The following is a 25,271-nucleotide window of genomic DNA, read 5'->3' as shown; positions in this document are numbered from 1 at the left end:
TTTCGTAAATTTTGAGCATAATATGCCAGTTTTACGAGCACAATCGACTCAAGCCTGCGGGAGAAGGGCTAGAAAAACAACACCTGTCTGTCAACAGAGAGAGATCTTGACTGCGTCACGTAGATGAGCAATCAACCATGCCTATTAACTTATTTAACTCATTTGATTCATTTTGAACCGATCCTTGATCCTTGGTCTGGTGATCCTTGATCCTTGATCCGGTGATCCTTGATCCGGTGATCCAGTGATACTTGATCCAGTTTTTCCAGTCAGTTAGACCACCCGAAGAAATCACTGATTTTGAGTTTTTCTGAAACAACCTGGAACTCGACCTACTGATCTCCTCGTGTTTCTCATGTCTTGTTTCATTCCACCGAAGAGCAACGGCTGGGTAAAAACAATTTCCATTTCCGCTGACAACGACTTCTCTCCTTTGATGACGTAATTTGTTCATCGAAAACTTTAACTAGTACGAAAACAGGCTGTACACGCATCAATACAACAATAAGATTGTTATGAGTTATTTCTCAAAGGTTTAAAGTTAATTCTGTGGTATTTCGAGACCATTGCTCGAAGTCAATTTCATAATAAACCTTACGCAAGGTGAGGTTAATAGGTAGATTTTATCGGATATTTCATGGTTTATAACACAAACCCGTACCCCTCCCTCGTATCCACATTACCCGAATCCATTTATGATAAAATGGCGGCGAAAAGCGATGATCTCTAACCTCTCGTGTATTTTTACGTGGAAAAACTTTGCGTAAACACAAGGATTCGACTACTGACAACTCTTTCATCGCTGAACTACGAAAAATGTCAAACAATTCAAGAGTTTGTCGAAGATGAGAAACGCTTGGCAAACCTTACCGTGGGCCTGCCACAAGCCTCAAGGAAAAACAAGCCGACGCATGGGTTATGTCCCATTCCACGATTAGTCCTTTAACCTTGCTGAAAATTTCTAGAGTTCTTAAATTATTTTGAACTAAATGAACCTTGAACTAGATAGACGACTCGGTTGAACGCCTATGTCAGTCGCTATTATTTTGTGGTGGGGGGGGGGGGGAAGGATATCTTCGCTCACCTCGCTCATCCCCCCACGGGATGGATTGAAGCCTGTGAGGATTTGTGACAAACATTCTGCTCTGTTCGCCCGGAACCTCGTTCAGACTCTAAATAACTTGTTTTCCACCGGAAGATCATGCGCCTCGTGGAAATATTAGGTAATTTTTTTTTATTTGTTTCCTGTTAAGACTTATATTTTTATTCCATCATACATTGTGATAATTTTTAGCGAGAACTATTTCGTGACATGAGGTTTTAGAATTTGACTTTCAGACGAATACAACTTATGTACTTACTCATGTATTCACAACTGTACGCCTTCGTTTACGAGGGTGACCGGTCGTTTCGCCAACGGTAGTTTCGCAAACGTCTGTGCTCAATTCGCAAACGTGTAGAAGTCAGTTCGCGAACGTTTAGAAGTCAGTTCGCAAACGCTTTAAACATTACATGTCAAACTGGGATTAATGAGTTATATGATTCAGAATACTACATAACTGACACGTTGTATGCGTAAATTATTGGATGTGAAATCTCAGCGCTTATTTCTCGCTAAAGTATATTTCATAGTCAAATGGACAGTTTTTATCCCGTGTCTTGAGAGTGAGTGGACCTTCCCTTAAAGAGCAAAGCTTCCTGATAGAACACAACAACAGTAAGTCCTGTTTCATAACGGTAGATTGATTTGCGGATTACAGCTACTGTACATGCAAAACACAAACGCTGTGATAGAGCAAAATCAACCACAAGACTGTATGACTTATGCTGGAGAGTTAGTCTGTAAGCTCAAACGTTGATATCTCACATCTACAAAGTGTGTGAACTGACTTCTTCCCATATAAATGTTTAAAACGTTTGCAAACTGACTTCTAAACGTTTGCGAACTGACATCCACAAGTTTGTGAACTGACCAGAGACGTTGGCGAAACGGCCGTTGGCGAAACGGCCGTTGGCGAAACGAATCGTTTGCGAAACGACCGACACTCGTCTACGAGAATGAGTCGCCGTATAGGTCTTGTTTAATATCAAAGAAAACGATGTTGATCATTTCACGTGAGCTGCATTTTCAGATCTTCATTAATGAAATTCAAATTTTCTAGCTTTTCGAATATTCGAAAGGCTAGAAAATTTAAATTTAGATATTGAAAACCATCGTTCATCGCATGCAACATAAGAAAACAGAACAGCATCATCTTAGTACACAGTTTAGGCTTTTGGCTTGCATTAAAGAAGACAGGGAATAAAATTTTCGACAGATCAGTTTAAGTACACTATAATGGTTTATTACAATGCTTAGCATGTGGAGTGTTCAGCTGAGAATGCAAATTTAATTTGACACTCTCAGCAGCTAGTTCATGTATTTCAAGGTCCAATATCCAGTGCTCTCAAGTACCCACTCATTATAATAGTAATGCATTTTTAGTCCATTTTCCTATACTACTTTCACCTGATTGATTAATTATTCCTAAGTTGCTCTTAATTTAACAAATAGATTCCAAGTTGCCCTTTGTCTGTTCAGTAACAGATCACAGATGATGTCAAAATGTGGTAAGATCAAAAAAGTGGCACATGAAGCGCAGCCGAGTGTGTCACTAATTTTCTTACCACATCTTGACATCTGCTGTGATCTAGCTATTACTGAAAAGACGCATGGTAACTTAGAATCTTTGTTTTATATAACAAAGAATTAAAAAAAGTTTTAATGATGATGTCATCTATATGTCTGTCCTCCAATAGATCATAGGTGAGAATCAATCAGAAGGTGTGCATAACTGAGCTTATTATGTAATAATTTGTAGAATGTCAGTGTTCCATTATGGTTAAACAGCTGATGCTTTAATGACACCTGTTGTAACACGTTACATAAAAAATCTTCATAAGCACAGTGTTTTGGAAATCATTTACCTATGTCACTTAAGACTGTTCCCAACTTTCATTCTTGACAGTTCTACTATGAATTACTAATTATGTGATTTCCTTTTAAAGTCAAACCTGTATTATTATCAATATATGCGGCCAAATAGAAAATCGGCCTCTTCAAAACACACGCTCAGCGGGCCGCAAAAGACTGACAGCGGGCTGCTAATGCATTATCAGCCCTACAGCTGATTGGTTCTTGCTTCATCATCCGATGGATTTTAACCAATTAGAGTAAGCCTAGTGTTGACGCGGGAAAACCATTCATTTGTGAAACTCCGGTTTTGAACTGCAGTTTTTTCAGTCGTCGAATCGTCTTCGAGCGAAAACTGAGGTAATGGAAGAAATTAGCAGTCAAAACTCAGATTTGGAGCTAGAAGATTTGGACAAATTAGAAGCAAAAGGTCAAGCGGAAAATACAAAGAGAGCCACTTCGTGGGGGATCAAAAAATTCGAGAAATGGTGCAACAAATGAAAGCTGAAAGTTGACTTCAATTGTGTAACACCGGTTGAGCTAAATGAATTACTGCGGAAATTCTATGCTGAAGTTAAATCGGAAAAAGGCCAACCACTAACACCAAGTACTCTAACTGGTATTCGAGCTGTGAAGTGACTTTGAATTCATCATTCACTTAGCTTGTATTATTAAAACTCGCATTCTTGATATCATTTGGCCTTGTTTATTGATAATAATGATAATGACATGACTTTTTTCGGGAATATTGTTTATTTGCGCCCTTGTAGTGTCATTTTGCGCTCGGGCCGCAAATGACACTACGCGGGCACAAATAAACAATATTCCCTCAAAAAGTCATGTTATTCCCTTATTAGCAGTCACCCCCAGGGTATGGCATGGTGATCACTTCCTGCAAGCTGACCATTTTATACAGGTTCTACAGAATAGGGGTATTGTAAAAAACATCATTTTATGACACATGTGACTATTTGATGTATGAAACTTGCTCACAAATACTACTGGCGTTGATTTCTGGAGATAAACATGGACAAAATATACTGGAAAGCTTTTTCTTAGTTTTATTTGATTGGTTCTGGTTTAAGGGAACATCCAGCCAAGCAGCTAGGACTCAGTTAAGGGTGATTATGATTGCTTAATAGAAGTGACTGTTTAACCCTTTAACTCCCAAGATCTCATTAGTAATTCTCCTTGCTGTCTGGTCTGCTTTACAATTCTTATGATGTCAATTTGGAGAATTTGATATTGGATCAACTAATAATCCCCTGATTTATATTTTATTTCATTCTGATCACTTCTATGCTTGATATTGTACAGATGTAAGGGGAAATTCTCTCTTAGTCACTCATGGGAGGTAGAGAGTTATTAGAGGTGAAAATTGAGGTGTTTTAGGGAAAAGAATTCTGGGACTTTGACTACCGACCACTTAATATTGGGTGACTGCTTAATACAGTGCTGCTTTATTCAGGTTCAACTGTATGCATAGTATTTACAAGTATATGACTGATAAGCCTGTTTAGTTTATAACCCTACTGTATGGCCAACTCCATTTTATACCCTACTTTTGTGCATAAACAAAATAATAATAATTATGTTATTTCCTTATTTTGCAAATAAATTTTATTGACCATCCCATTATCATGACTTAACTTTGTTGGGAACAAGATGCAATTTCCTTGGCAACAAGAGCTCTATGATCAGAGTTCTGATGTTTGTTGGTTTTTTATTTAAAAAAAATTGAGAGTTAGGAGTGTCAGCTATATATGCCCTTGTGTCCATGCTACTTAGGCAGACTCTGTTATCAAATGAATCCTCTTTAAAATAAATAACAAATACTTAGTCTGGTAAATGGGTAAAAATGAAACAAAAACTTGATTGCATTTAATGTGTTCATACAGTGTATGTTCTATATTAGTAGCCAATCTAATTGCAGAGTTGTTCTTTAGTTGCTGCTGATTAAAAGTGCATTTCTATTTCATACCTATTCAGGTCTGTTCTTGTTATCATGGGCAGCAATCAAGACTACATTTGCACAAAATACTAGTAAGTGACATTAATTAAATTCATTTGATTGTTGCATTTACTAGTAAAGCTGTGATGAATAAGTGGAACTCTGGTATCAGCACTATAGGATACATATCAGTCCATGAATAAAGGGGATAAGTTTCTAAAGAAACTGTGGTGCTGGGTTGGTGGGAGAGTTTAACATGGTATCATCTGAGTTGATAACATAAATTGGCCATGGTAAAGAGTTTGAAAGCTGACATTTTGATTGTTACCCATTCCTCGAAGTGAAGGGCTAACACCCTGATGGAGGGCTAATGCTCAAAACATCAGTTTTGAAACTCTTTATGGTGTTCAATTTATGTTATCAACCCCACTAATAATACTTATTACCTTACATATCAGTCAGTGCCTGAGTATCTTCATATTAAAAACAGAGAATAAATGATAAGAATAGTAATGAATATAATGGAATATAAGAGAGTGTTTAATTCAAGATTTGTTTATAGCTCACTGGTTCTGTAAGGATGCCCTCTTCTTTACATTCTAACCTCTTATTAGATGTAAGAGGAATAAGATAAAAACAGAAATCTGCTAGTCTTTCTAGAACAAAGGTTAGGAGCTCTAGACCTATTTTAATGACCAGCAACTGGTCTGCTGAGGCCTGAGTTTGTGTAGGTTTGTTAGTGCTATTTTGTAACTTCTTTGGTTGTGCAGGAGGCAGTAGGTCTTTTGGGTTTATTAAATAAACCCAAAAGACAAATTTTGTCCAGGGTTGCCTGTTCTTTAATTTTCACTGTGATAGTATGGTCATATTTACTGTTGAGTCTGTCGAATGAAAAATTACTATGATAGAGTTTTTGTACCATCCTGTTAGGTTTTTCAGTTTTTCAGTTTTGCCCCAAGCTTCTTAAAGTCATTTTGTGATATGGATTGCAAGCATTGAATTTCAAAAGTATTGGAGATGTATGCTTGAATGGGGAAGGAAGAAACTGATATTATTAATTTTTTCTTCAAGGGATGATATAGAAACTTGTTGGTATGTAAAGGTACTGTATGGGTCCCATATGCCTGAGTTGAAAAGACCTTAAATACACAAAATCTCAAGTGGATCTAATTTAAAAGGACAAAACACATTATAAAGATAAAGTTCTTTACAGGAAATGTGCATGATCTCTTCACAGCTGCAAGTCCCAACAACACATGTTTGCCAGGGAACACTAACAACAACAACCTCAAATTAAGTGGCCTTAATGGAACGTTTGAGAGTCCAAGAGATCCTTATCACTTTCAATATTACCCAGAAATGAGCTGTGATTGGTTCATTACTGTACCAGAAGGGAACATTGTAAAACTCAGCTTTGATCTATTTGATATGGATTATGTGGCTGGTGGTTCGCCTTTATGGTATTGCTATGGTGATTATGTAGAGGTACTTGAAGGGAACAGAAGTGATAGTAAGGGTAGTGGAAAGTTGTGTGGTCTGACAAATCCAGGGATAATCCGCTCGAGAAGTCGGTACATGCTGGTGCGATTCAGATCAGATTTCTCCTCCTCCTCTTATCACAAAGGGTTTAAGGCTACTTTCACTGCAGAGAATAAACTCAGTAAGTCAACAAGTGTGCAACCGTGGAAATTAAGCCATTGTGGATGAAGGAGGCCAGTTTTTTTGGTTTTTTTTTATATCAAGATCAAAATATTGAGTCAAGAATTTTTCTTCTCAAAGCACCTTATTTTTTTCTTAAACGAGATCTTTTTCTTAAGGGAAAATTCCTTTTATTTGCCCTACTTTCATGCTGATGTTCGGGTGGTTTTCTCCTCTCTCTAGAGAGATTTCACCACCGTAGCGGAAGCCCTCATTAGAACCAAGTAAAGAATTGTTGTCTGTTGAGTTTCATAAGTCTGGTTCTTGTGAACTGATTGATCGATTTTGCCGTGGTCTTATTGGCTGTAAGACTCAAATTGCGTAAGGCTGATATGATTGGTCAGTTTCGTTCTATAAGTAATATTAGGTCGTTCTGTTGAGTTTGTTTGTGGTGTAGTCCTTGACATTTGGCGAGTGATTCTGTTCTAAGTTAGTGAACCAGCTTTCCAGAGACTTTCATTCATTGGGTTACAGCATTGCACTCTGAAACGTCAGTTAGTATTATCAACAATGGTCCCTCTCAGGACTTCTCTCGCCCAGAGTGTTACTCCTGGGTTCAAACCATTCGTTGTATTTGTACTTTTTAGTTTGTCCTTACTACGGTGAAGCACTTACTGCTTCTGTATCAGATGAGAAGACACTGACGAGTCCAGGCTATCCACTTTTGGCTCCTGCCAGTTTGTTGCCATGGAGGTGCAGATGGATACTTAAAGCACCAGATGATCTTTCCACTGGTGGAGCATACGTATTGAAAGTTACATTTGATTACTTCAATCTGCAAAAATATTATGATAAACTCACTTTTCATGATGGTATCAATTCAACATCAAAGCGTCTTGGAAAATCATATACCGGAACGGTCCATCCTGATGTGATTTATTCCACAGGACGCTACATGTTTGTTGATTTTTCTGTGGAAGAAAAATATTCATTGGAAGCAGGCAGTTTTAGTTTAAAGTTTTCAGCCGTGGTCAGAGGTAACGTTATTTGGGCATTCTTGGGTTTACTCCGAAACTCAGTTGGCCTAAGGGGCTTAGAAACGGGATTGTTTAAGTTTACCTTTTGCATAAGTTTGCGGAGTTTGTCTTTCCGGGATTTGACTGTTGAAGCCTTACAGGTGTTGAAAATGTACTGCAGGGATTAGGGGGAAGTCTGATGGCATTATTCATAAAATCAAGATCAGTGAAAAGGGTCACTTTTCTATGTCTTGCATATTTTGGTGAAGAAGAAAAAATATATTATAGAAGCAGTCAGCTCTTTATCAATTGTTTCTTGGAGGGGAGCACCAAAGACCTCTAACAGAATAAAGAAGGGTGAGGTTGATAAATATCAACAAGGATTCCAAATAAATGTCTGAGATCGAGCTGCAACGTTGTTATTGTTGCATTCATTTGCAGAGGAAGCCTTTGGAGTATGCCAATCGTCAGAAGGGAATGTTGAGCGTATTCGCCTCACTGGTTCCTCTGGTACCCTCTTCTCCCCATTCTATCCTACTCCTTATCCGAAAAATGTCACCTGTATTTGGGTGATTTCCGCTCCTGCTAACAAAAGAGTGGAGCTAACATTTGATAAATTTGATCTTAATCGGGAGGACAACGTGCGAATACTTGATGGGCGTAAGTCGTCGAGTGAAGAGGTAGCTGTTTACCACGGATACAACTTGTTTAGTAGTGAGTCAGCGGTGTATTCGAGTGGGAGGTACATGCGGATAAAGTTTCATTCTAGTCTGGCCTCTTGGTATAGTACTGGATTTAAAGCACATTTTGAAACTGTGGATCCGCGTAAGTACATTATGATTTTATTTATCAACAGGCCAATGATTTTTAAGAGTAAAGCTTTTTCGTTAGCTTGTTCAATGTATTTAATTTGTTGTGAAAAAGTAAGAGCAAAGTTGGATTTATCGCTGATCCTCGCTTGCCTGGTGCTTAGGTGCGCCTTCCACATCAACTTTGGGTTTAAATAGGTAAGTTCAGAGTCAGCTATCATTGGAAAATGAAAGGGAAAAGGCTTGAAGTACCACTGATCATGACATCTCCAACACTTTGTGTTCCTAAAGACTCTTTTGCTCGAATTGCAAACTAGCACGGTAAGGTGTTATGGATAGTGACTAGAAAAATACGTTTCTAGAAATTTCTAGAATGCCTAGTCACGCTTACACGCATATATGACCTTTCTACTGTCATACCATGGAACTTTCGAGAACAATATATTAGGTTATGTAGTTATGATGTAAGACTTCCAAAACAGTTGTGTTGCAAGCTTTGGAAATGTCCTAGAATACCCTGTAAATGTATCTAAGGACTCAGTCGTTCAGTAGTAGTAGTAGTTGTTCTCGTTGGGAGTGCCCGACTGTCTGGAAAGCTATACCGAGAGGGAGAGAGAGCTACTGTGGAAGATTATTCATTTCAAGAAGACTTAGAGGCAGCAGTGCGTGTGTGTCAGTGGTAAAATAAGATATAGTGCATAGTATATAGTCCATAGTGGGCTCAAGTAAATCTTTTGAAAGATAATTATTGTACTGCCCACAGGAGTCCCTACTTAGTACGAACCATTACACATTGTTTAATAAGGTAGCTGAGTTTGTAGGGGTATAGAACCTTTCTTTCAGTTAAATTTTATAATTTTATATAAATTTTTTTTTAAGCTTGGTTGCTTCGAAGTTTTCTAGTATACCTGAATTTAGTCCATCGCCCTGGACCAAGACTGCTTCCAGAGTATCTTTGTATTCCCTTTTTTACTTTGAATTTATCAAATATGTGCTGATTAACTTGAATCGCTGACGACGCTGTACCACTTTGTCAAAAAAATGATATTTCGTTATCACCTTTGTGTCGCCAGTCGGGCCCTAGTATTCATATGAGTATGTTAAAGCTCAAAAGAGTTTAAACTCTGTAGAGAGCCTGTCAAACAAATTACGGTGAGATCGCACCATGGTTAGATCGCTCTTAGTTAGATCACTCCACTCGAAAGTTAGATCACTCCACTCGAAAGTTAGATCGCTCCATCAAATAACTTACTTCGCTCCCAACATAAGTTACTTCGCTTCATATAGAAAACTAAGGTAAGGGTAGCAAAACTAAGCTATCTAAATTGATAATTCATTAAATGACGTGTATATCTTACTTAACAATCGATTAATATCGCTCGCGCGCGCTTGAAATAAATCCGAGCTACGCAGAAAGAACAAATAAAGATTCATGTAACGGCTTCACGAAGTGTAACCACGATCATTTATTCCATCATCGCTATACATCTAGCCACCTATATATATATATATATATATATAGGTGGCTAATCGGAAGGACAGAGTGAATACAATGTACTCGAATCGTCGCAAGACACATCATCACCTATGAACTTTAAAGATCATTGCTTAGTAATACCTCACATTACAACATGGAGCTAAGTACCTAATGTTGATAGCGAAGTAACTTATTTAATGGAGCGATCTAACTTTTTGTTGGAGCGATCTAACCGGATACCTGCCAAACACATCCCTGAAAAATGGTGGGTTAAATTGTGTGATACATCTTTCTTCCCAGCCGGAAGTTCCGAGCAGAGATGTTTTCCGGGCAACATTTACAACAACAACCTGAAATTATCTGGTTACAGTGGAACTCTTCAAAGCCCAGAGGGAGGAGAAGGGTATCTCTCTCACTCCAGCTGTAATTGGCTCATAACTGTACCAGAAGGGTATTTTGTGAAACTCAGCTTTGACACCTTTCAAATGCGTCATGATGGAGGATGTAATGCAGATTATGTAGAAGTTGTCGATGGAAACTACATCGACGGTAAGAGCGAAGGAAAAATGTGTGGTTCCGGTACCCCCGATAACATCTCCTCTACCGGTCGTTACATGATGGTTCTTTTCAGGTCTGGTCCAATCAGATCATCTTTCAGGGGATTCAAAGCAACATTTACAGCGCTTCATGAACCAACAAGTAAGTGAAAGCATTCCTATTTCTTCGTTTTCGGGGAAGTCGGTGTCTCCCCTTAAACACCTTGCCACTCATTGGTAACATCCCTCATTTCCAGTCAGCTAAAGAAATTTTGTCTCAAGACATTTTACAATTGGGTCGTAGAGAAGGCAATTTCAAGGCAAACATGAAAAGCGTCCTTCATCACGACTGATTTGTCAGGGTGTTGTTTGACAATACCTCAGAGGTTATCAGCACGAGTGAAACAGAGTGAATAAAACAAAACTGTTATGTACTTCCCCATCAAAATAAAGTATTTTACATACGTACTTACTTTCTTTTTTACTGACTGACTAACCGACTGACAGACGGACAGATAGACAGACATACATGTAAATCCGACGTACTCGTGAAAGGGTTTGTCGAGGAGAGAAGAACGACCTATCTGGGTACGACAGCAGGATAGGCGTGGATCGAGTTTCCTGATTGCAAGACCAAAGTACATTTAGTCACAAAAGCAAATCAGAAACAACGTAAAAGTAAAAATACTTTGTCAACGATATATTCTTGTGTAAACGACCTCAAACTTGGGCATTACTTTTGCATCTGATTGGTTTAGATAAAGGCGCCATATTCCTTGACCAATAGCAGGGCAAAATGAGGGAAGACCGATGAAATTTGGAGATATTTTTGTGACCATTGAATTTGGTTGTGATTTTTTATGCTATGTAACTTCTGAGTGATAACTTAAAAGTCAGGTAGAGTGAGCGATAACTGACGCAATTTCAACTGGTTTCGAACTTATGATGATCTTCACGTAAGGCATTCACAACTTGTTAAATCATGTTCTAAAAATGGTGTCTCATTTTGTCAAGCATGGCTTTCCGATGTCTTTTAGCCGCCATCATGCCATAAACATTTACATTTTCTTGTCAGATTTTGATAGGCTCGGTGGAACAACCGCACCTGAATCTCTCCGTAGCCAACTCCCCACTCCTTACCCCTTGGGATCACCTCAAGGAATTTCTTAAAGATTGTTTTCCCTTATTTGACTCCGTAGCGAAAACTAAAGCTGTAAATTCCTACGAGTTGTGTTACTCGGATAATGACCACAACCAGGATTTGAAGTTGACCGGATCAGAAGGGGTTCTAGAGAGTCCGTTGACTTATTACCCACCGGGTTTATTTTGTGAGTGGCTCATCACTGTACCCGAGGGACAACGCGTTGAACTCATATTCGAGAGATTTCAGTTGGATCCTGGTTGCAGAGATTATGTAGAAGTTGAAGATGGATTGCCATTTTCTGGCACATATTTGGGAAGATACTGTGGAACTACAATTCCCGAAAACGTTCGTTCAAGTCACCGTAATCGTTATATGCGGGTTCAGTTCTACTCTGACCCGGATTATGCGGGTAGAAAACCACACAGAGGGTTCAAAGCCACCTTCAAGGCCGTATCAAGTTCAGGTTGTCTACCTTTGTTTTAAAAATTAGAGGTTGAATTTTTTGTAGTACATCCCATGCACCATCAACACGACTATCTTTGCAAAGCCTCGTGGAAACGATCCCTAGCTTCAGATAACTCTGCTTGTTTGACTTTTGTCTCTCTCTTTCTCTTTAGAGTCTTCTGCTTTGATGACAGCCATTATTGTAACTGTAATAGTGTTTGTTGCACTGATTTCCCTTTTCGTTTGCTTGGCTAAACGAAGTAGAAAGCGAAACAGAGAGGCAGCGGAGAGAATTGCAATGGCTCCAGTATCACGCCGTACTCGGTCTCATCCAGTTGACACCACAACCCCTCAAGTAAGTTACGCTCCAGTTTCAACAAACGCAGATATGCCACCCCCAGATTATCCATACCCATTAGAATCGCCACCACCCTACCCTGGTAAGGAACAGATTCCACAGTTTCCACCTCCAGGACAGTCGTATCCATGGCAGCAAAGTACACCGGCTGAAGAATCCGTTACCCATGAGAATTCGTGACGTTTCTTTGACGATTTTAACCCTGTTTTGCGCTCGCCAGATTGTCTATCCCTTCGATTTCTCCGTCAGTCCTGATCGGCGAATTAAAACCTCCAATTGAGACAATAGAGTTGGTTCGTCAGGTTATATCATCTAATTAAAAAAGTAGTTGTAGAGACTTTGGTTATTATGAATTAAAGAGGAAAAATGCGAAACTTACCAAACGGATGAAGAGAAAATAGATTCTAGTTGAAGTACATAGTGCATAGTGGTATTATTTTCAATCTGTTACAGAAGTAAAGAGAAACACAAGGGGCCGGTTATTTACACGAGGTTTGACCCAAACCGCTGTTTTATGCAATCAGAGGGCCTTACGTAATCTCTATAGGAGGGTTGTTTTAAGAAATAGATGCTCTTCACTGTTACCTTTCGGCCCTCTCGACGCTGGTCACAAATCGAATGTGCAGATAAAAGATTCAGCTTAATCCAAGATAGTTTAGAACGCGGTTTTGTTAAACCTCAGCTAAACATTGTTTAAATAACCGGCCCGAAGAGTTGTAACCACCAGCTTCCTTCACTGTTTCCAATGCAAATATTCGGGTATAACGAGTTCCTTAGTAAGAAAAAGACATATTCTTGTTCATACACAATAAAAACTGGCGATGAATAGAAAGACGTTTCGACCTCTCCGTTTTCCTTTATCAGGGTCTATTAAAATATGACAAGTTATTTTTATGAAAAACTGTCGTGTAAATATAATGGTATTAAAAACGGATGTGAATACAAAAAGCATTAAGGTGTGTTAAAATTGCATAATTACAACTAATCAAAATATTTATAAGGTACAAGAAAAGTAAAAAATTATTTCCCGGTGCTTGAGCCACACTGTTTGTTTAGCGGTGGTTAAAAAGCATTTCAAAAATAAGACAGTCAAGTTTGTTATCGCACTTTCTTAAAATGTTAAAACTTCGCGTGATGTTACCCGGTTCCATGCCACGTCGTTTACTATGCTGGTCTCCAATCGCCGACACTTTATGTTTCTTAATGATTTGGCATGAGTATTCGACGAAGCCAGCATCATATGCATCACACAGGTCACACCAACCTATCGCTGACTCACAAGGGGTGGCATGGAAAAAGTTTTCCTTAAAATGGAAAAGTACGCAGATGGATGAAAGTATGAATGTACGGTTGGGAATTGTTTTCAACAGCGCCCGTTAAAAATATTTAAAATAAGCTAATAACGGCTCGGTGCTCGTCGGCAACTATTTCTGACTATTTCCAGACCTCTTCTCGGTTGCGCCACCCGGAAAAACTTAAGCAATCCACCATCCTTCATTTTATTTATTTAAAGATATTAGATGCATCTCGTGCTCAAGCGACTGAGAAGTAAGAAGTTCCCAGAATCGTGTTTACCCTACCTACAAGGAACACTGAGAAGTCAGCAAACTCGGAAAGAAGACGACTTGCAGATCTCAGTTGCTAGATGAGTACCGAAATCAGCCCGGTTTAGACAAGTCAAAAGATAAAGAACGAGATCAGATTGAAGGAAGAGGAACCGCTCCTTGTGTGTCATTAATCTGTTTTCTTTTTTCATGTGTGATCTGTATGATGCACTTTATGTCGAATACACATGACAGCACTTAAATCAACGCATTGAGAATCACAAACGGGATCGGCGATCGGAGGCCATCTCATAAAGGACCATGACATGGAACCGGACAACATCGCACAGAGTTTGAACATTCTAAGAAATTGCCAAAACAAACTTCAGTGTCTTATATTTGAAATGCTTTTTATCAAAAAAAAACTGAAACCACTGCTAAACAAACAATGTGACTCAATCCGTGCGAAGTTATCATTTTAGACTATTCTTTAAACTTAAAGAGCCGGTTATTGAATGACACGAAGTTTTAGCCAAACGGCGGTTTTACGTGAGCAGTGGGCCTTAAATATTCACCAGAGGAGAATTGTTTTCATTAAATAAATATACTTCTACCGCTAGCTTTCGGCCCTCACCTAAAAGAATCAGCCTATTTCAAGACAGTTCAGATTGCGGTTTTGTCAAACAATGGCAAAGATTTCAATCGTTTGCAATTAATATACGATTTAACACATAGTTATGCTTGTTACGCTCTTACTCGTTTTAAAACTATTAGACTTTCCTGCTAATTTTTTTTATAATTTTTAGTAATGTTTTACTTTGAATTTTCTTAAGTTTGACGAAAGAGAGGGAGAATGGCATCTTTGTTGTAATTGAAAAAGTGAAATGTGCAAAATATAGCTTCAATCTAACCTATAATCAAGAAAGTGATAAAACTCTCTCTTTGAAATACATTCACTTCCCTTTTGTGGTCGTTTTATGCGTTTGTTTGTTTGTTTATTTGTTTGTTTGTTTTTTTTGCAATCCTTAAAGATCATGCGCCCATGCTCAGTTTGTTTTTCCAGCTGGAGGAAACATCCCTGGGCATCCATCTATTTTTTAAAACTTGTTTACCCATTTCATACTACGTTAGCATATGGCTAAATGAATAAATCCAGTATTTACTGTAAAGAAGCCAGGGGCATGGTTTTTCGAAAAACCAGTGTGGTAAATTTATGAATTATTCTTGAAGTTTATTTTGTTTACAGTTACAGTTTTTTTATAATTTGGCGATTCATATCTTAAAGAGAACAACTTTTGTCTAGAAAATAGCAACATTAGTAATTGTATCCAGGCAATAGCGGCATTAACCTCTTAGTATCATTAACAAACCATCCAAAGCCCCGGTGTATGACAAATTATTAACCCTGGTTAATCCACAAAATTACAATGTTGTGCGTCCAAGTTATGTTTTTTTTTGTTTCGATCTTACACTTTTACGCGTATGTGACAATGTTTTATCGTTTGGTCGGGGCTGTAATGAACCTGCTCCAAGCAAATTCTCGCTTTGAAAGATCTTGACACGTCTCAACACAAAAAAGCAATACAAACCTAGATTATTTTACTTTTAACCAGTCAATAAAGTTGAAGTTCTCACTGTATCGAGCACATCGCCCAGAATGCTATTGTCTTTCGCGACATGTACTTGCAGTGCCCATTTAACCAGCGGGCAGCATAATAATTTGCATATCCTGAACTAGTCGGTTGTGATTGGTCAGCAGGTAAAGCTTTGGGAATACATGAGTCTCTTTGCAGATTTCAGCTGCTGTCAATCAAACGGTTGGATGCGTAAAGTAAATCCCAAGGTGACATGAAGTGAACAATAGCAATAATTAACAATAGCCACGCTCTTAACAAAGCGTTTAGCAAATTCGTTTGCAGCGAATTCTTATATGGACTGACAGACTCCCGTTGTTCAAAATGTTATCGGAATTATAAAAATTAGTATCATGAAAATAGAAAATAGAAAAAAGAAAAATTTAGAAAAAAAGTATCATGAAGAATCTACTTCGTTAAAATCGCTTCAATGGGTAGAGAAAAATATGAGCGATGCTTCCGACAACCGGCTTGTGAGTGCGACGATCGTCGAGATAGAACTAGAGTCTATCTTGCGACAATAATAGGAGTGTGGTTTCCATAGGATAGTAACGATTGCTGAATATTTCTGCAGCGATCTCAGCGATCATATCTTAAAAGCTTTTACAGTTTTTTAAGCATTGTCTAGTTACCACCTCAATTTCAATACTAATTAGGCGGCGTGTGCGCGATTATTTGCGGAGGCGGAGCTTAACATACCTTGATATTAAAATAGGTCACTTGTATTCTCGTGGGGGTCTCCAAAGGACAAATTTGGATAGAACACTACGATGCTTAGCAAACGTTTTCGAAATTCGCGTTTTGCGACTACTTCCAAAGTTTGGAATCCCTTGAAAATTTCTATGACGCTTTCTAGAATGTCAAATAAAAAAACCATATGGTAAAAGAGAAATCTAGCAATTGAGTGAAGATAAATTACGCCTGAAAGTGCGCTGAGATCGACTTCTCATACAAGCAGGATGCTAACATAGTCAATTTTCAAGGCAAATTTGCGACCTCTTCTGAAAGCGCAAGAACAAAGTGAGAATGATGCACTATTCAATTGAACTTTCTTCTTTAAAAGCCATATGGTAAAAGAAGCATTTGAAAAGTAGTTTATCCGTAAACGAAGAGAACGTAAGCCTTCCTCGACATTTTCAGCCCTTTTCCTTTATTGTTTGACAATCATTTTCTAATTAGCTTTTAAATTTAGCGCCAGCGTCTCAATGAAAGTCCTGGATATGTCGCTGAATTCTGGGCGATGAATATGAGTTTGCTTCACGTGAATCGCACATTGTACTCCTCCCCCCCCCCCCCCTACCCACTACCACCTATTCTCACCTCTCACCCCCTGAGTTACACCCCCGGAAAAGAGTGTGAAGAGTTGCCAGTAATCGGATCCTTGTGTTTGCGCAAATATTCTGGGATCGCCACAAGGCAAACATTGCAACTCGCTGGAAAGATGTATGTGAAAGGTTGGTTCGACGTCCAAAACAACAATTTTGAAGAGAGATTATTACTTTTTATCCGAAATGGATCTGGGTGATGTTGATACAAGGGAAGTGTAAGTTTTTGTTTCAACAACCGTGAAATATGATTAGTTAAGTCTACCGATTAACTTTTCTCCATGCCCAAGTTTTATTGTGAAATTGATGTCGCGTAATGGTCTCGAAATTTAGAAATATTAGCTATAAAATCGCCACAAAATAACTCAACGAAACCTTTTCCTCCTGGCTTGGTAATATAAAAGAGTGCTACAACTGCTCCCGGTCTTGCTCACCGCCTTATTTAAACTAATGGACAAATCATAGCCCTTTACAATATCGATAATGTACTCTCCTGTATGATTATGGAGAAAGGCAAAGACTTGCTAATGGCATATTGAGTCGGGTAAAAAAATCAGTGGTTCGTCGGTTTTTTTTATAGTCTTTATAAGAGAGACAAAAGAACTCCACCTACTGGGGTAATGACAGAAAAACTAGCAAATTCTTCAGCCGATCGCACTTCATTAGAATGCATATACAGCTATTTCAATTTACGTTGTCGGATCAAAGCTTCAAGGGTACGGGACAAGACCGAAAGGCGGTATGGGTAGATTAGAATTAATTTTAGGCTTTCGGGGTTGTCGGCGCGAGATGGACATGGAGGCTGAAAATACAATTAGTATTGCCTTGCGCGTCATTAAGATCCCATATTCCCCTTCGGTCTTGTCTTGTAGGCTTGAGGCTTTGATCCGACAGCGTAAATTGAAATAGCTGTATAAAAGATACAACTAAATTCATGAAAGGTACAAACAAACGCACGATTCAACACGAGGACTCCTGAAATATTTAATAATTCTAAAAAACAAAGATAACTACAATTTATATGATTCGTGACGACATTCCGATCATACTTGAGGCGTGGTGTTACAATATGAAAGTTACAAAGTGAAACAGAAACTAAAGTAAGACAGAAATCTACAATTAGAAATCGGAGACAGGGAAGAAAAATACAATTAATATAAAGCTATTGTACCTGAAGGGTGGATCCTCGAACATGAAATAAAGTTAAATCAAAATGACTTACGCGTGTCAAATAGCGAAATAACGAATATAAATACGTTATGTAGTAAAATGCGTGCGCGTTTGATTGGAAGTCTTTACCTATTTCAATCATCGAAGAATCAGTGCAAATAAAATATAAATCAATTAAGATATCATTCAAAGCAATGAAGTTCAAAGAAAAAAAAAGTTCCACAAATATACCACAAGCTGAGGGCATGAACATTGTAGCCCCCCCCCCCTCCCCACTCACCCTTTACTGAGAGAGCACCTAGACTTGAACTCTTTCAAATTCAACGAACAAAATTTCAAACTTACGGAAACGCCATGGTTACCAAAAAGGCATTAGCTTTCACAAACATCTACAAGGCTAGACATAATCTCTCCCCTGCACACCAACAGAAATGTCGTCAACCAGTTCACTGAACAAACTTAACCAATTAAAAACGATCCAACAATCAAATTTACAGCTTATTCTGTTTCAGAACCTACTTTCGTAGACATAACTGTCTATAGGGATGAAAGATTCAACAGGGAGTCAGAAGAAAAAGAACCCTCTTCAAACCAACAGAGACATTCCAGTACACGTTCTACACAACGTGTCATTCTCTGGAGCAAATGGCTTCGATGATAGTGGAGCGTTACGACTCCTCAGGACTAATTCTCCAAAACAAAAATTCGTTCAAAACAAACCTGGCAGAGAGAGGCAGAGAGAAGCCTTCTGAAAAACGTATTTGACTACACTCTCAGAAGTGAAGTTTTAAGGACGTAAACGGGCTCTCTTCCAGGAAAAACATTAGTACAATCGAGTCTTGCCCAATTATCCGACATATTCCAACAGTTCGTAGCCTTAAAGAAACCCTTATGAGCAAGTGTCTTTTAATACAGCAACGGCCATTGCTAAGAGAAATCTTCAAGGAACCGATAATATAATACATAACGGGACGTTCACTCGAAGAAATAGTTGTGAGAGCAAAATTATAACATACAATGGAGCCGTGTGTGTCTATCAACACGAGAAAACTGGAGGTATTACGGAGTAATTGAAGTCAGTCAACCCCAGTTTACACAGGAGCATTAATTAAGCCGTTTATAAAACGAATAAATATATTTTCAATATCTCTCAGGTCGTGTGACTCGTACCTTGAGCTAAATTATGATCCCGACCATACCCTATCCCGCCTTCGAAACGGAGCATATCTCGGTCTCGCCTTCTTATTTTCATCCCGCATCTCACCTTTGAAATTTCTCATATCCCAAATCCTGCCTCGATTTTAAGCGTTATCCCACATACCGCCAAATCTATGTTGGGACCCTCTGGATTGCGATTTCTTCATTGGATGGCGTTATCCGCCGCCCTGTGAACTACTGATCACAGTTGTTGAGACACCGTGAAGCGAGAAAATTATTCCTTAAGAACAAGAAGGCGTGTAAGGATTTCTGGAAATTTCTGTTAGTATTTTGATCTTATGATATAATTTCCAGTGTTTCAGTGTCTTAGTAAAGGAATTTGAGATGAAGTGGTTACGACTCATCGCTTCTTAAACTGAATCAAAGATCATGCTTATAAGTGCACACTTCCGAAGGCCAGGTCTTCGAAATTTAATGATGCAATCACGGGATATAGGAAAATGCTTCTTAATTCTGCCTTTTTAAAAGATTTCAAATGAAAAGGTCATTTCTACTTGTGAACTTTTTGCTTTGCGTCTGTCAATATATTAGCTTCTACAGCCGCTTTAGTTTGGTTTGTACAATTTAATTTTTAGATGAGGTCTTTGCATGAGACAGAATTATTAAGAAAATATCTTATTTCTGTACTGTCTCTTACAAGATTCAGTGCCGGATTATGGATCCTTTTGGCTTGTGCTGTTGGTTGCTAAATGTTTTTGGTTTGTATTTCCTCAAGCTACTGAGTGACTGGAAACTGAACATTATTCTGATATTGCAGATCACTAACACAGAGGAGATAAAACTTTGTCTTCATGAGGCCAATGCGCGAGCAGAGATGGTTATATAACAAAAAACTCTCATCACTTAGCATGCTCAGGGGCAGATCGCATGTACAACAAGTAATCTTGCTCAATATTACGGTGGAAAAAGGGAGTAAGGATGTTGTTTTGGTAAGAGGGGTGGCCTCCCACTGCTGTGGCCCAGGTTCAATTCCTGGACTCGGTGTCACATGTGGGTTAAGCTTGTTGTTTGCTATGGTCCTTGCTCCACAGTTCTTTCTCCGAATCCTCCAGTTTTCCTCCCTCCACAAAAACAAACATTCCAAATTCCCATTCTACCTGCAAGCAATGAACAAAGGAAAACCACCTTGTGGTTTACTACAAGCAGTCCGTCCTTTTCGGCGAAGTCCGTTATGCGGATAAGAAAAGAAATCAATGAAAAAAAATTGACCATAGCGTGCTGCGGTAGTTGTAATTTTGACTTCATTGCACAGTGCTCAAACCGTAGTCCTCGGCACATCAAGTCAAAATTAGAGCTCCTTCGGCGAGCTAACGTCAATTTTTTTTTTCGCTAAGTTTTTTTACTACAGTGATGAGAATTTGATGTGGAAGTCGTTTTCTTTTCTCTTTTCTGGTTGTATGTTAAAAGTTCCTTCATTTTAAGGTCAGAGGCAAGCTTGATGCCAACAGCCTTGCTGTCGTGGATTACCAAACTAGACCCTGTGAGCATGGTAACTGGGATACCTGGATGGTACTGGATCCTTGGAATCAAGTGTAGTGATACTACGGGTGTCGGATTAGTATACTGAAATAGTGAGCTCAAGTCTGGCCAAGGGCATACACCTATTTCAAAACATAGGCATGCTATGTATGCAAGAGTTATTTTTTGTAGGGTGGGTGGATTACTTGAAACATTGTATTGTAAGAGGTCTACATTCTTACAAAAGGAAAGTAGAGTATTAACGTGGAAAAGAACGAAAATGTCGAATTACCTCACACACAGGTATTTTGTGGTAGACTATGTGTGTTGTGCGAATAAATGTAACCAAAAATAAACTGTATTGGTGCCACAGATACTTGTTAGTACAAAATGCAGACAGCAGACCGGATACAAAATATAGACTGGAGACTGCAGAGTGGGTACAAAATGCAGACTGAGAATCTGAAGAGTTTTTACGTCTGGTAAATAATAACATGTCATCTTACAGCTTACCGAGCGTCACGCAATCGCTTTTCCTCGATCAGCCTTCACGAGTATTTGCACTATTGTGGAAAATTCCTGGCCCATTTCTTGATGAAAATCGATCGTTATATAATTTGAAGCCTTCAATATACTCTTCTTACTTACTCGCGCGCGAGTTGGTTTGTGTGATGTCTGTACAGATTTTACCAACGTAATAAAAGTAGATGATGTGAATAACAGTGATGGTAAAGCAAGCTTAAAACAGCAGAAATCACCAGAAACTACAACGGATACACAGTTCGCGACTCAATCCGGTTCAAAATTACCGCTCAATAACATCTTTTAGTGTGGATTGGCCGCGAACAATACGACTTGTGTATGCGTCTGTAAGTATTTCGAGCGTTTGCGCTTTAATGCTTCAGGTGATCGTAGTCCAAACACGTTGAAATACAAAACGATCGACAAAAGAGTTTTCTAAGCAAAAATCTCGTGTGAGTCATGTGACCCGGACCTGTCGAATTAAAATTTTCTAGTATCTCGATATACGGTATTGTTAAGGAATTAAAGCACATGTGTTTTTTAGACGACGAGGGCAGGCTGAAGTTTCGAGTTCTTTTCCCTGACGCTTGTTTAAGAGCTTGGTCTGTACTGTTCAGTTTAAAATGCTATAGGCAGAGCTCTCCAGTTTTAACGTTGATATGGAAGCACGTCAGTAATATCCGAATTCTCCTTTTAGTCGTTCTTTTTGTCAGCAAAAAGATCTGTGCTGAAGTTCCATCAGTTTTAAGGATAGTATGGAATGTTCTGTAAAGAATCAATTGAAGAAAAGAGAAAAAGATCTGTCTTTGTACAATACGTTGAGAGAATATCATTAGCATTTAGAAATGTTGCGGATAGCTTTATCGTGTACTTCTTGTGGGATTTGCAGGAGGTGGTCGCTACAGAACAGCTGTCAGAAAGATGGCGACTGATCTCCCGCATGTGCGAGAGAATTGCAAACGTTCAGAGGTGATTAGGTGTTGGGTGTTAGGAACCGTCTGGTTTTCTAGTAAGATGAGTTGATAATTTCAACTCGTTGTTTGCACAAGTCCAGCCCAGCGAAAACGATGTTTTCATTTCAACTACCTTTTTATTCTAGAAGGCTTGTGTGCTTCACAAACCTGTGAAGGTTTGCTTTATCTGACATGTCATAAGGTGGTCAAAGTTTTATTACTGAATTGCCCATTTTATCCTCTGCTAAGTCCAATCAGTCATTCGGGTGGGAAGACAGGAAAACTTTCTGATAGACAAATGAATAAAGGGGGTAAGTTTCTAAAGAAGCTGTGGCGCTGCGTCGGTGGGAGAGTATAGCAGGTAATTTAGTGTTAACAACTGAGTTGAAAACGTAAATTGGCCACCGTAAAGAGTTAAAAGGCTGACGTTTCGAGCGTTTCTTGTCGCTCTGACGAAGGGCTAACGCTTGAAACGTCAGCCTTTTAACTCTTTACGATGGCCAATTTACATTTTTAATTCAGTTAGTAACACTAAACTGTCTGTTAGACGGTCAGTCACGTTGGATGACAGGTTAGCAGGCGGTAGGTCGTTAGACAGACAGACAGACAGTTGGACAGACAGGCAGACAGACGAACACAGACAGACAGGCAGGTAGACAGACTCACACAGAAAATGAATATCTGGTTAAAAAAAACTGAAAAAAACAGCGCAGAGATGTAATAAACTTAGCTCTCTAATATAGTTTTCTCGGTTTCCTTGCGTTGTCTCTGTAGTTGGCAGATAACGTCAGAAAATGGGCGAAGGATAAAGCCGACCTACAGGTGACTATTTTTCCTTTTAGGAGCAACAGTGTTGGCACATTTTTTTTTTCAGTTTAAGAATTCTTTTGGTCCACCAAGTCCTAGTTCTCTGTATCTAACAATATTTCCAGTTACCTATCTATTTTCTTTCCGAGGTGTACATTGTTTTAAAATTACTATGGATAGTATCAGTTTTGCCGATGTTCCTTCCAAAATGGAAAGGAGAAGTCAGTGATGATGTGTTGTTTGAGTGGCTTTGTGTTTCATTTACGCAGATGAAATTAAACGAAAGTCAAGTCGCTCAGAGAACAGGATACAAAAATTCGTCCACTTCTGTAGATATTCTGGACTGGGTTTGTATTAGTTTCCTTCTTCTTTTTCTCCAAGTAACTTTTGTAAGACTTCAAACTAAGTGGTTGCAGATATAAGAGAAAAACTTGTGTCTGAATGCTGTCTCAGTATTGTTGTGAGTGACCGTGATAGTGCTATCTCACACATATTCATCTTCTTGATCTCAGCTGGGACATGAGAGCCCACTTTCTATCCTGTCCTTTGTTCTGTCTTAACTAAGTGGCAATACACAAGAAATTTGTTTCCTTGAAGATCGGCTTGAAGATCTGAATATTTATTTTCCTGACTAAACCATGCATTCTTTGTCGAGTATTCCTCGGAATTTGTTTTTATGTCTAGATAGTAATCCCCGACTTGATTAGAGTGCTTTTCAATTGAGTGTCGTAAATCCAAAACCAAAGCAAGAAGAACTACCAATCAGAATCAAAGAAACTATCACAAAGAGGAGCCAATGAGTGCTCGAGGTAAAAACAAGTAAACTGCCCGAAGAGCGGGAAAACACCAGTCACCAAGTTGAGATTGGTATTAGTTTTGCATCTGATTGATAGGATAGCACAAGTGTTCTTGACCAATCACAGAGCGAAGTAAAGCAAAACCAAAAGTAATCTCGGATGTCTTTCGACTCTCAATTGAAAATTGCTCTGTAACTCGACCGTCATCAGTTATTTGTTAAACCTCTGTGATGTTAATTTGCACAATTATAGGAATAGGAGGTTAGTTGAGCTGTCTTTACGTGAGGCGATACGAATTGTTTTGTCAAGAATTTTTTGGGACTCACCGAAAATTCTTTAAATCCAAGAAATGGCGGGTTAGAAGTTTAATACATTTACGATCTGTACTTCACGACAGTTCTCTAAAAACAACCGATTCACCATCATGGAAGTCGGGAATAATCATCGTAGCGGGGAATGTTTCATAAAACTGAATTTCTAAAATTCGCTTATTGAAAGTTCTTTCAGGCTCTGAAGAATGTTGACACGACGTCAGTTCTGAAATATTATGATTGATGTCATGGTTATAGTTTCTTCCTTATAACTCATTAAGTTATTTTCTACAAAGTGTTCAAATGTGTTCGATAAAAAAGAAAATCTGATGAAGCAAGTAATTATTCCATCAACTAAAGAATTGGATGGGGTTGAGAATACGAAGTAAGGATTAGAAAAATACATATATTTATTATTATTATTATCATTATTTTAATTATCACTATTATTATTATTAGTAGTAGTAGTAGTAGTTGTTGTGCAATTTTTTTCCATCTGTGTGGACAGCCGTTGTCGTTGACTGCAATGATTTGTTCATTTAGGCTGTACCATTTCCGATTAAACTTATCCATTCGTGTTTCGTGTATCTACTAAGTCTGGTTAACTAGGGTTAACAGACAGTTTCTTAATTGTCCAAGCCATTGATCTTTCATTTTACCAAAGGCGCATGGTTTATATATCTTTCTTTTATTTACAGTCTCGTACACTTCATGCTCTTCATATCCTCCGCATCAAGTAGATAGCGCAGTAAGTTTTGCTAACACATCCGCTGGATAGTGTGATGCGCCCTTTGAACAACTGAGCTCTGAATAATTTACAACTAGACCCTGTGAGCAGGGTAACTGGGATACCTGGATGGTACTGGATCCTTGGAATCAAGTGTAGTGATACTACGGGTGTCGCACTAGTATACTGAAATAGTGCACTCAAGTCTGGCCAAGGCCATACACCTATTTCAAAACATAGGCATGCTATGCGTGCAAGAGTTACTTTTTGTAGGGTGGGTGGATTACTTGAAACATTGAGAGTGATGTCTACATTCTTACAAAAGGAGAGAAGAATGTTAATGTGGGAAAGAACGAAAATGTCGAATTACCTCACTCACAGGTATTTTGTGGTAGACTATGTGTGTTGTGCGAATAAATGTAACCAAAAATAAACTGTATTGGTGCCACGGATACCTGTTAGTACAAAATGCAGACAGC

At 38.6% G+C, this 25,271-nt stretch overlaps 1 protein-coding gene across 1 annotated transcript; it reads left to right on the top strand.

The window, feature by feature from the left end:
* Positions 1-1,091: 1,091 nt before the first annotated feature.
* Positions 1,092-13,158, top strand: LOC113665761 (bone morphogenetic protein 1-like). The gene is made up of 8 exons (XM_089191897.1): positions 1,092-1,223; positions 4,943-4,996; positions 6,142-6,564; positions 7,190-7,579; positions 8,000-8,383; positions 10,145-10,543; positions 11,580-11,987; positions 12,142-13,158. The coding sequence occupies exons 1-8, from the start codon at positions 1,202-1,204 to the stop codon at positions 12,504-12,506; spliced, it is 2,445 nt and encodes an 814-aa protein (XP_089048023.1). The 5' UTR covers positions 1,092-1,201; the 3' UTR covers positions 12,507-13,158.
* Positions 13,159-25,271: the final 12,113 nt, after the last annotated feature.

This window comes from Pocillopora damicornis, chromosome 13 (genome assembly GCF_964200805.1).
Source record: "Pocillopora damicornis chromosome 13, jaPocDami1.2, whole genome shotgun sequence".
Lineage (NCBI taxonomy): Eukaryota > Metazoa > Cnidaria > Anthozoa > Scleractinia > Pocilloporidae > Pocillopora > Pocillopora damicornis.
Note: the sequence above shows the minus strand (reverse complement) of the source record. Positions and strands in the feature narration are given on the sequence as shown.